General features: G+C 29.7%; 1 protein-coding gene across 1 annotated transcript in view; it reads right to left on the bottom strand.

Annotated features, from left to right (window-relative positions):
- Positions 1–3580: 3580 nt before the first annotated feature.
- LOC140432363 (lipase 3-like) overlaps positions 3581–9443 on the bottom strand; it is a 26277-nt gene continuing 20414 nt past the window's right edge. Inside the window, exon 7 of the mRNA XM_072520211.1 lies at positions 3581–3860. Coding sequence (XP_072376312.1) covers positions 3615–3860 — 246 coding nt within the window. The 3' untranslated portion in view covers positions 3581–3614. The remainder of the gene's footprint in view (positions 3861–9443) is intronic.

Genomic DNA, 9443 nt, shown 5'->3' with positions numbered 1-9443 from the left:
TACGCCTTTCTTGAGAGTTCAACAACACAAATTATTGAAATAGATGATCTCCAACGTCTAAACCCACCATCTACAAGTAGTTGGACGCCGTCTCACACGTCACCATCTCACACGTCACCATTAGAACTACCATCTATACCTGGTAATAAGCCGACCTCTAATGAAAAAATCACTCCCGGTAAAATTTGAGATAATGTCTCTCCAGTACCTTCTACATCAGATATTTCACAGGTAAGGAAACGCTGTAGACAATTGGCTGTAGTACTTACTAGCTCAGTGAATTTGGCGATACGCAAAGATTTAGATGTTCAAAAGAAAGAAAAGGATGTTAAAAAGAATAAAGGGCCTCTGGAAAAAAAAGTCAAGAAACTCAAGAACCAAAAGAAGATGATTTGTGAGTCATCTTCTTCCGAAGACTCTGACGATCATATGGAAATTACTAAAGACTCTAGTAATGATCTACAAGATAAAACAAGTTGTGAATATGCCGGCTGTGGGGAAATATATTCAACCACATCGAAACAAGAAGACTGGGTACAGTGCGTGCATTGCAATTCTTGGTTTCATGAAAACTGCTCAAAATATGTTAATTTATGTGATATATGTGGAAAAGTATTGGCAAAAAACGTGCCAAATAAAGTTTAAAATCAAGCCATATCACCCTTAGTGTCAGAGTCACCTCACCCTGACACATCGGGTGAGTTGGCCTTTTACAATTTTTTGTATTTTGGTATTTACTGTTTTTTATGTAAGTAGTTGGCTTAACCAACTCTGTACACTTTCTCCTAATGGTATTTTAATATAAATATATAAATATTTCAGAGCGTAGACTTTTTGTGCTAAGATACAAACAGTCAAAAAAATGTGAACCATCTCTCCCGGACTTACCCTATTATTTTATATAGAACTAGACAATATTTTTTTTTATTTACATAAAGTATCTCGAGAACTATGGCCATTGGTAGACGAATACTAATATTAGATATATATTAAATAAAAAAAATAATTATAGCAATATAACTAATACTTATTAGGTTAAATCTTAGGGTAGGGCTGAGTCGTTTTAAAAACTGTATAGTTTTGGTGATCTATGAAAGGTTGTTGAACATTTCTTTAAAAATAGGTTTACATAACATAGGTGAAGTTACATTTTACCTTTGACGTTTTGACGTTTCGATTTTCAATGCGCAAATGGTTTTAAAAAATATTAAAATTAAATTATGAATGATCTTAACCTCTTAATGTTTATAATTGATTCACCTTTTTAGTCAGTTTCAAAAGTTGCATTTTTACATTTTGATACGTAAGGGAAAAAGCTTGACTTATTCAAAGTTATTTTATCCTTACTGCAATATTCTAGTTTTTCTTTTCTTTTTCTTTTCATGTAGATATGACGTTGTCTGTTTTTCAATGTGCCTCCAGTAAGTTGTCGTTTCATCGTTAACGTGGTCTTTCTACTGCTCGTTTTTCTATTGTGGAGCCGTCTTTTATTGTCTTTAATACTCTATTTGATGTCATTTGACTTATATATGATCGTTCCATTCTACTCTTCCATTTTTTAGGGTCCACGAAACATAAATATGCCGGTTTGTTGTATTCTCATGATTTCTTTTGCATTTGCCTCATTATAAATATAGCGTCGGTGCATGATCTTTCCGACCTAAAACCTTGTTGCTCTTTTGCTGGTGTTATAATTTCATTCAGTTTATTTGTTATCACTTTGGTTGTTAATGTTATTGTTGTGTTTAATAAATTAATTCCACTGTAATTTTCTGGGTCTGATTTGTCTCCCTTTTTGAAGAGAGGTATCAGCATGCTTGATCTCAATTCCTGAGGAATTCTTTTTTGTTCTATTATTTTTTGGATTAGTTTTAATAGTGATTCTATCAGATCTGTCCTCCTTACTTTAGTAGTTTGTTAGGCATTCTGTCCTCTCTTGGTGATTTTCTATTTTTCAATGTCCTTAATGCTTCCTTTACCTCTTCCTCCTCAATATTTATTCCGTCGTTTGTCGGCACCTCTGGTGTTGGTGGTTTATTATCGTCACCTTTAGCAAATGGGGATCGAAAAAAATCTAACCATGTTTCCTTCTGAATATGTTTCATTTTTATTAGGCTTGTTCATCTCTTTTCTTTGTCATCTGATCATTCTTTATATTTCTTTTTGTGTTATAAATATAAGTCGCATTCCATCTGATTTGAGAATATTTGCCAGTGCTCCGTTTTTATTTGTCTATTTTTTATTTGTTTTATTCATTTCACTTCTGATTCGTTTATAGTGGGTATATACCTGTTGTGTTTGTTGTGTTGTGTATTGTAAAAGGGCTTTCTTCTTTTCTTCACATTTTGTCTTCACTAACTCTCTCTATACCATGGTGTTGTTTGTTTTTAATATGTTTGAGTTCGTTACTTTCTTCTCTTCAAGTGATTCTGTTCAAGCTTTTTTTGTATAAATATTCCGTAAATTCCGTATTATATACCGCCATTATTAGGTCTTCTTAGAAGGACTTATTCAGAAGTTTCGGCTTCTAGCTTCTGCATAGGTCGCTTTGAGGAGACCTAATAAGGTCGAAATACGTATAAACGGATGGCAGAAGCCCTGAAAATTAAACAACTCATGTCATTATCTGCACGGCCAATTTAAAATTAGTAGTCTCTTGATTACTTTTAACATGAAACAAAATATTTTAACACATATCAGCAACTAAACACTAAAATTTAAAAGTGGTAAACGAGAATAAAACATATTTTGGGTATTTCATCAAATATAGTATAAAATCGAAGGTAAACGGGTATCTACACACAGACTGCTCTTGGCTAGGTGTTTATAGCTATCTAACAGAGTATTAAAACTATACTAGCGGACCATCTCGACATCGAGTTTTTTAAATGAAATTTTTATTTTGCGAGAAAAATATACAATATTATACAATAACCGAAAGTAAAAATATTTTTATCAATAACTCAAAAACTATAAATGATAATTTCGTGAACTTACATTTTTGAACTCTACGTTGAATTCTCTATTGATTTGACTAATAAAAACTAAACCGGAAGTCGACCTCAAAACCGGAATGCAATTTTTAGTTCATCAAATGTCGACATTGATATCATTTAGCAGTTAATTTTGCATGCTGATCACGAATCCGGTGTCAGATTTGCTCTATCTTGACGTTTTATGTGCGTTTCGGGTCACTTCCGGTGTCGGATCGCAACCGGAAGTACATATTTAGATTTGTCTCGACGAGACCTTTCGATCCATATATACATTGTGGGGGTCTAAAACTTAAAGTAAATTTTAACTTCCGATCATTTCAAAACCAGAAGTGAAATTTTGTACCAAAAGTATATCTTGACAATCTCATACGTAATACTAATAATATTCCGAAAAAATATTTTAATTATCTAATATGGTTTTTGAGTAAAGTGGTGGACTAGAAAAGGGCTTAGCGTTTTAGTATATAAGATAGGGAGCCACCATAATGGTTACTCCAACATGCAATACACTCTCTACACAATGTTCTCATTGCCCCATAAACGTTTAAATTATTCGTAAGTTTGTAATACGAAAAAAAAACAGAAATTTTTTAAGCGTGTATTAAATAATATCTTTTATTATATTGCTAATACAACAATAATCATTGTTACCATTGGGAACCAAGCAATTCTTCCATAAATGGTATTTGCCGAGTTCTGAGGTGGCTCAACTGGTATGTATTTATTCTGAGTGGCAATCAGATCATCATTGAGAATTGTGTGCACATCTTTTGCCCAAAGGTAATCCAGATGATTAAACCGTCTATCTTTGACTAATTGTAACTTCACAACGTTGGGCAACTGCTTGGCCAACCTTTCTACATCCTAGAATAAAATAACATGTTAACCAAACGTTTAGGATAATTATATATATATATATACATATATATATATATATATATATATATATATAATATATATATATACATATATATATATAATATATATATATATACATATATATATATAATATAATGTATATATATATATATATATATAGATATATATATATATATATATATATATATATATATATATATATATATATATATGTAATATCCGGAAGACCGAAGGCTATCAAGAAGGGAGGAAGAAGCCCACAATTAGTATGATTAGTTCTTATTTAATTTGTAGCAAATATCTCAATTTGTATATATTATTATATATTTGAATATAATGAATATTTTTTTGAGAAGTTTAATTGCTTGTGACATATTTAAATACATATATATAAAATATATATATATATATATATATATATATATATATATATATATATATATATATATATATATATATATATATATATATATATATATATGTAAAAGTAAACCTATGTTTATTTTAAGTGAAACAGCAGGGCTTAGTTATTTTTAGTTATTTAAAGTTTTAGGTTGTATGACTGTTTAAGTTTTATTGACATTGACATATATTGTAAATTGTATGGTACAATTGTCAAATTACTTAATGGCGTAAGAAATAGCATTGTTCTTGATTCTCTTTTTAGGTTTGTATTTTTGTTAAGTTATTTTAGTTATGTTATTATTGTTAATAATTTATATTGTAGAATTTTAACGATAATAAACTCTTTTTAGACGAATTCAAACTGCTATCTCTTCACATGAATAAGGGTATGATATTACACTTATAAATCAAGAACTTAAGCTGATAAAAAAAAATATAGTGATAACTATAAATTTCCAAGCCGTTATTTAGATAAAACGATATTTAAGAATGAATTTTACATCAATGAGAATTTGCATGGCTATAGAAGCAAACAGTAGTGATAGTAAGAAAAATGTATATAAATTTAAGTGGCTGCAGCCAACAGGGTCCCGTTTTTATTATGAAATCCCCTTTGAAAAACAAAGTCAAATTGATCATTCTGAACTATTTCATCTGAAAAAAGTGAAGAATATATTAGCATCTATGAAAACAAGAGGATCCTTTAGAACATGTACTATAGCATTAGAAGACAATTTGAAGGAGATTTATTTTGATTCAGATGGTGATGTGGTTTATCAAAGTGAGTACTTACAACAGACCTTATTACCAGTGTATGAGAAGATAGAAACAGCTGAACAATTTCCATCATTTGCTGAGTTGCTCCAGAAATTTAATGACACAAATTTACCTAAAGTTGAAAAGAAAAATTTAAAAAAAATAAAAGATGATTTTGTACTTCGAAATTTTGATGGAAATAATGTTCCAATGAATTCATGGCTCAAGACCTTCGAATCAGAATGTTTGCGATGTGAGGTGGTTGCTGATGAAGACAAGATTTTGATTCTACGTTTGTTTCTTGATGGAATAGCAAAAGAATGGTTTGAATCAAAAATAATAACATTAGGCTTAGATAACAGTTTTGAGGTATGGAAAATTAATTTTTTAGATAGTTTTTGTGAAACAGGTTGGCATAATCATAGGCAAGCTTATTCTTTTAGGTATATAGGTGGTAGTATTGTTGATTATGCGTTTCGTAAAGAAAATTTATTGCTAAATATAAAGAATGATTTTCCCATTGATATACTAATTGATTTAATTGTAACAAATTTGCCAATTTATATACAAGATAATATTAATAGAGCTGACGTTACAACAATGGAAAAATTGGTAGGCGAATTACGAAAATTGGAAAGTTTAGTTATAAAAAAGAAGAATAAATTGGAGACAAAACCAAATTTTTATCAAAAATCTACTATAATACCAGAAGAACAGAAAACTACTTGTCAATATTGTGATAGAAAAGGATTCCCTGGGAGGTTTCATCCAGAGGCAATATGCCGTTTAAAGCAAAAAGATAAAAAGGTAACAAAAGAAAACAAATCAAATGATATTAAATATATTAATAATATTGCTATACAGGAGACATTAAATGAAACAGTAACTGAACAAAAAAACTAGATTTGCTGCCATTGATCAAATTAAAAGTATTCCTAAATAATAAAGAATTATGTGGAGTTTATGACCCAGGCTCAAATGTTACTCTTCTGAATTCGAAGGTGGCAAGAAAGTTAGGATTAGATATTCAAGAAGATAGGAATATGTTTAAAACGATAAATGGCAGAACAAATTTTACAGGAAAACTAATTGCAAAACTGAAAATTAATAAAATTGAGAAAAATATTAATCTTTTTGTAATTAATGATGAATATTTTGAGTACGATATTCTACTCGGATTAGATTCTATTTTAAATTTTCAAATGAAACAAGATTTTGATTTAGAGATTTATCAAAGATTATACGGAAAAATTGAAGAAAAAATCGAAAAATTTAATTATAATATTAATATTACAGAATACTCCATAAACTTTAATGAGGGAATTCCCACAGAACTTTTTGAAGCAAAATTACAACATTTATTGCCATATCAGAAAAATAAAATAGAAATATTACTAAATAAATATGACAATATTTTTGCAAAACATAAATTTGACATTGGGCAGGTTCAAAATAATGAAGCTCAAATTAAACTTTTAGAACATAAATTTGTTGCAAAAAGACCCTATAGATGCTCGATAGAAGACCAAAAAGAGATAGAATTTCAAATAGGACAATTATTAAAAGCAAATTTACTAGAAGAATCATCTTCACCTTTTGCAGCACCTGTTACATTGGCTTTTAAAAAAGATGAAGGATCTAAAACAAGATTGTGCATTGACTTTCGTGAGTTAAACAAATTAATTATTCCTGAACCCCAACCTTTTTCTTTAATTGACGAGATTTTGACCAAAACAAGGAATGCTAGGTTCTTTACTACTTTAGATATAAATTCTGCTTTTTGGTGTATTCCAGTTCGGATAAAAGATAAATACAAGACAGCCTTCGTTACCCAAAGTGGTCATTGGCAATGGAAATGCTTACCTTTTGGGCTTAAAACATCTCCCGCAATATTTCAAAGAATTTTAAGTAATATTATCAGGAAGCATAATTTAAATTCATTTTGTATAAACTACATAGATGACGTTTTAATATTCTCATTATCATTTGAAGAACACTTAGACCATATAGAAAGACTTATGAAAGCAATTATTGAAGAGGGATTTAGGCTCAAACTTCTAAAATGTAATTTTGCAAGAGAAGAGGTTAAATATTTGGGACACATTGTGGGACACAATTCAGTTCGTCCGTTACATGATAATTTAATATCGATCAGAGATTTTCCAGCACCAGACACGAGAAAAAAAGTACGACAGTTTTTGGGAAAAGTAAATTTTTACCACAAATATATAAAAGATTCAGCTAGGTTATTAGAGCCACTACATAATTTACTTAGAAAAGATATCAAATTCCACTGGTCTTTAAGCTGCCAAACAGCTTTTGATAGGGCAAAGAATATCCTCTGTTCTGAACCTATACTAGCCATTTTTAACCCAAATGCTCCTACAACTATATATACAGATGCTAGTGTTCTAGGAATTGGTGCGGTTCTGAAACAAAAACAAAGAGATGGAGAAATGAAACCCGTAGCATACTTTTCAAAAAAATTGAACAAATATCAAAAAAATAAAAAGGCTATTTTTTTAGAATGCCTGGCAATTAAAGAAGCAATAAAATTTTGGCAATACTGGCTAATGGGAAGAAAATTTCTCGTTATTACTGATCATAAACCCCTTGAGGGAAGAGAACTTCGTACAAGACCAGATAAAGAATTAGGAGATATGACACATTTTCTTTCACAATTTGACTTCGACATTAAATATGAACCTGGAAAAGAAAATGTAGAAGCAGACTGCCTTTCTAGAAACCCAGTGTTGGAAAATATGAAAAATGCAGAAACATTCATAAGAACAGTAAACCTAGTCACATTAACTGAGATAAAACAAGACCAAAATAATAATCGACAAGTTATAGATACAATGAGAGGAACAATTTTGAACCAAGATATATTTTATAAATTAAGGAAGAATGAAAAAAGAATAATTTTATCCAAAGATTTTGGAAAAGAGTTAATAACAAAAGTTCACAAATTTTATGGTCATATTTGTGCTGGTAAAGTAACAAACAAAATTAGAAATTTTTACTACATTAAGAATATAGATTCACTAGCAAAGGATATCTGTCAAAAATGCGAGATCTGCTGTAAAAATAAAACAAGAATCGGTCCAAAATATGGTCTTCTGTCACAATTGGGTCCAGCAAAAGAACCTTTTCAGATAATGTCCTTAGATACAATAGGAGGATTTGGTGGCAATCGTTCGACAAAAAAATACCTCCACTTACTTGTAGATCACTTCACCAGATATGCGTTTGCAGTTACTTCTAAAAATCAGACCACAGATGATTTCATAAAATTAATCGCCAAAATTCAAGATAAACACCCCATAAAAACATTATTAACAGATCAGTATCCAGGAATTAATTCCAAAATATTTAGAAATCATATGAAACATTTAAATATTCAATTAATTTTTACAGCAGTAGACTGTCCATTCTCGAATGGATTAAATGAAAGACTTAATCAGACATTAGTTAACAGAATAAGATGCAAACAAAATGAAACTAGAATTCGAGCATGGACAAAAATAGCTGAAGAATGTATAGAGGAATACAATAAAACAGATCATTCTGTAACCGGATATAGCCCAGAATATTTGCTTTTTGGAAAAGCAGATCCGATTGTTCCCGAGGAACTGTGTGAGACAACAAATGTATCAAAAGATAAAGAAATAGCCTATAAAAATTCGGTACGACATCATGAATATAATAAAAAACTGTATGACAAAAATAGAAAATCCTATGAATTCAAAGAGGGAGATTGGGCATATGTAGAAAATAAATCAAAACTAAATAGAAAAAAACTTGACGAAGTAAGAGTAGGTCCATTTCAAATAAAAAAACAAATTTCAAATACATTATATGAAGTAGATATTGGATACAAAAAGAATGATATGAATTATTTCCATATTTCAAAATTGATGCCTTGTGATAAACCATATACTTAGATGGTTTATCATACCTTTTTGGTAGGGGGATGTAAAAGTAAACCTATGTTTATTTTAAGTGAAACAGCAGGGCTTAGTTATTTTTAGTTATTTAAAGTTTTAGGTTGTATGACTGTTTAAGTTTTATTGACATTGACATATATTGTAAATTGTATGGTACAATTGTCAAATTACTTAATGGCGTAAGAAATAGCATTGTTCTTGATTCTCTTTTTAGGTTTGTATTTTTGTTAAGTTATTTTAGTTATGTTATTATTGTTAATAATTTATATTGTAGAATTTTAACGATAATAAACTCTTTTTAGACGAATTCAAACTGCTATCTCTTCACATGAATAAGGGTATGATATTACACTTATATATATATATATATATATATATATATATATATATATATATATTGAATTTGAAATTTCCGCGGGAGCTATATGTGGTTTCAGTTGTTTTCCGGGTTTGACTCCGC

The sequence above is a fragment of the Diabrotica undecimpunctata genome, chromosome 1 (assembly GCF_040954645.1).
Source record: "Diabrotica undecimpunctata isolate CICGRU chromosome 1, icDiaUnde3, whole genome shotgun sequence".
NCBI lineage: Eukaryota > Metazoa > Arthropoda > Insecta > Coleoptera > Chrysomelidae > Diabrotica > Diabrotica undecimpunctata.
This window is presented reverse-complemented; position numbering and strand designations above follow the sequence as displayed.